The 2,757-nt window shown below is 63.1% G+C and overlaps 1 protein-coding gene across 1 annotated transcript in view; it reads right to left on the bottom strand.

The window, feature by feature from the left end:
• Nucleotides 1–257: 257 nt before the first annotated feature.
• Nucleotides 258–2,757, bottom strand: part of LOC106888459 (carboxyl-terminal PDZ ligand of neuronal nitric oxide synthase protein-like) — a 36,635-nt gene continuing 34,135 nt past the window's right edge. The window contains exons 11-12 of the mRNA XM_014942702.1: nucleotides 2,291–2,472; nucleotides 258–1,882 (exon numbers count right to left, since the gene is read on the bottom strand). Of these exons, the coding sequence (XP_014798188.1) occupies nucleotides 1,393–1,882; nucleotides 2,291–2,472 (672 nt within the window). The 3' untranslated portion in view covers nucleotides 258–1,392. The remainder of the gene's footprint in view (nucleotides 1,883–2,290; nucleotides 2,473–2,757) is intronic.

Below are 2,757 nucleotides of genomic sequence, written 5' to 3'. Positions count from 1 at the left end.
TGGCTCAGGGCTCCCTGTGCAGGGGCCCCAGTGGGGCAGAGACCACAGCGCTCGCTCTGCAAATCAGACACATTTATTTTTTATTTTTTATTTCTTTAAAAGTCAGTAACCAAACTGCAGTGTACTGTGTTCCTACGGACGGGCTGGTCTGTCTCTACTGCACTACGGGACAGCCCAGCCACAGCTGTACAAACCCCAGCCCTGGTCACCAGTGGTGGTGCCACCAGCTCCTCCCAGCCAGCGCTGACATAGTCCCTGCTGGCCCTGGGGTACATGTCCTGTCACCCCTGTCTGTCCCCGTGGGAGAGGTGCTGTGCTGGGAACAGGCAGTGTGGCTGCTCCAAATCTCCGTTCCTGCTCGACACTTCCCCAACTCGACCTTCCAACACTTTCCCAACGCCCTCTCGCAAACACCCGAGGTGGATGAGCATCTCCTCAGGTCCCTCCCCAAAACCTGCCCGGGCTGAAGGGGACACGTGCCACCACTGTGGCCTCGGCCCTTCAACCAGAGCTGGGCTTCTGCTTTCAACCTTAACTCATCCCAGGATTCTCACACTTCTGAGACCAAACCCAAACCACACTGTTACACCCGAAAATCAGCACGATGGAGCAGCCACCAGCTCCTCAGAGGCACGGCAGGGCTCTCCCACCTTCACCCCAAGATGTGGGGGGCACCCACCACAGCAGCAGCTCCCCGAGCCAGCCCTGCACCCAGTTATTGGCCTCCAGTGGTGTCCCCAGCCTGCGTGGGGAGTGGGAAAAGGCACCTGTGTGGGGAGGCAGTGGTGGCTTCGCTGTGTGGGGACATGTCGGTGGTGGCTGCTGTCCCCAAAAGCAGGGCTGGGCACAGCGTGGTGATGCCCTGGGGAGACCCAGCCTGTGGTAGCCACCTCGGGGAGCGGGGCAGGGGGGCAGTACGGTGGCTGTGCCACACAGCCCCATGGGCATCGTCACCATGGATGGCAACCCATGGACCAGGTCAGTGACAGCAGCCTCGTGTCTGGGTGTTCATGGCCCTGCCCCTGCCCGGGGGCTCCCATTGCCCGTGGCCACCTGGCCAGCAGAAGGGATGTAGTGACAAATTGTGTCTCTGCCAGGCAGCAGCGGAGAGAGCACCCCTGGCTGTGTGAGGGGGATGGGATGGGTAGCATTTTGGGGGGACAGGGCAGCAGGAAGGCAGTGTGAGCTGCTGCAGACTGAGGACAGGGTGCCATCATGCCTGGCAGCCCCACACATGGTGGGGGGAAGCTGCTTCATGGGATGAGGACAGCAAAGGGACCTGCCTCCCAGCCTGGGCACAGAAGTCCCCAGCCCCAGCATGGGCTGGTGGAGTGGTGTGGATGGAGCTGCTGGGACTGCCTGCCAGCCAGCTGCCCACCTACTGCCTTCCCACTAAGGGGGGACCCTGCTGGGTCCCCCCACAGCGTCCAGCTCTGGCTCCAGCAGCTCATCTTCTGAGAAGCTGATGTGCAAGCAGGTGTCATCCGCGGGGGAGAAGGGCAGCGTGATGTCCGTGGGGCTGGCCAGGGCGGCCAAATCCTTGGTCAGGGCCTCGCTGGCTGCGAGATCATGGAAGCTGGCCAGGGGGGACATCTGCCTGCTCTCTCCAGTCCTGTCCTTGCCCAGAGCACGCTGGCAGGTCCCAGCAGGGACAGGCTCTGTGCCGGAGGCAGCGCTCTGTGCGGGAGTCCTTGTCTCGGGGTCCAAGAGGGTGAGGGAGCTGACGGCGATGTTGGTGAGGCTGGAGATGCTGGGGCTGGGCAGGCTCACGTGGGCAGTGCTCTCGGGCTTCACCTCCACTTCCAGGCTCGGGGAGGTCTTGCTTGACCTTTTCCGTAGGATAGGTGGGGGGGGGTTGATCTTGGGAATGGGCTGCTGCCGCCTGGGAAGCAAAGGCAGAGAGAGGAGGTGTTGGGCAAGTATTTACCTGTGTGGAGGGCTCAGGCCGGCTGCCCCAGGCTCTCCAAAAGATCTTTGCTGGGTCCCATCAGTGCAACCCATTGCCCAGAGATGTTGGAGTGATGTGGCAATGAGCATCTTGCAGCAGGGAGACAGAAACAGGGCAGGCAGTGACCCCATGAGGGGACACGGTGGGTTCCTTGCCCCAGTTTATTGCACCCGAGCCAGTGCACAGCCCCTGGGCTGGTGTCCCTGCCCCTCAGCACCCAGAGCACAGCCCTTCCCCCGGCCCCTGCTGCCGTGAGCCCTCCGAAATGTGGCCAGGGAAGCAGGAGGGTCTTTTAGGGATGCTCCCACTCCGCTGGCGGGAGATGGAGGTGGCACGTCCTACCTGTCCTCATCCCCTCTCTCTGTGTCGTCCGCCTTCTGCCGGCTGCTCCCATTGAGCAGAGCGAAGTCGCTGACCTCGGAGCCCTCCACGCGCCGGCTGAGCCCGTCCTGCCCCTCCAGCACGGCCAGGCACTCGTCCCCCTCCTTGCTGCCCAAGCGGTGGCCGCCCCTCTCCAGGGTGACCAGGTTGAGGTAGGAGTCCCCAGCGCCCAGGGCGGTCAGGGAGCCGGGGGCCACGGGGCTGCCCAGGATACTGGCGGGGGTGGAGGTGGACGGCAGGTGGACGTCCAAGCTGTAGTGGTTCTTCAGGTTCAGGGAGAGGGACTGAGCCAGGGACAGGTTTTGCAAAGAGCGGTCAACTGGTGAGAGAGGGACAAGGGGAGTGTGAAGAGTTGGGGACCTCCAGCCCAGTGACTACCTGTGACCATGAGGGGGGCAGAAGTGCTCTGACACCCACCCCCCACCCCC

Source organism: Calidris pugnax, unplaced genomic scaffold, assembly GCF_001431845.1.
Source record: "Calidris pugnax isolate Ruff unplaced genomic scaffold, ASM143184v1 scaffold102, whole genome shotgun sequence".
In the NCBI taxonomy this organism is placed as follows: domain Eukaryota; kingdom Metazoa; phylum Chordata; class Aves; order Charadriiformes; family Scolopacidae; genus Calidris; species Calidris pugnax.
The sequence above is the reverse complement of the archived record's forward strand: the minus strand, read 5'-3'. Positions and strand labels throughout refer to the sequence as shown.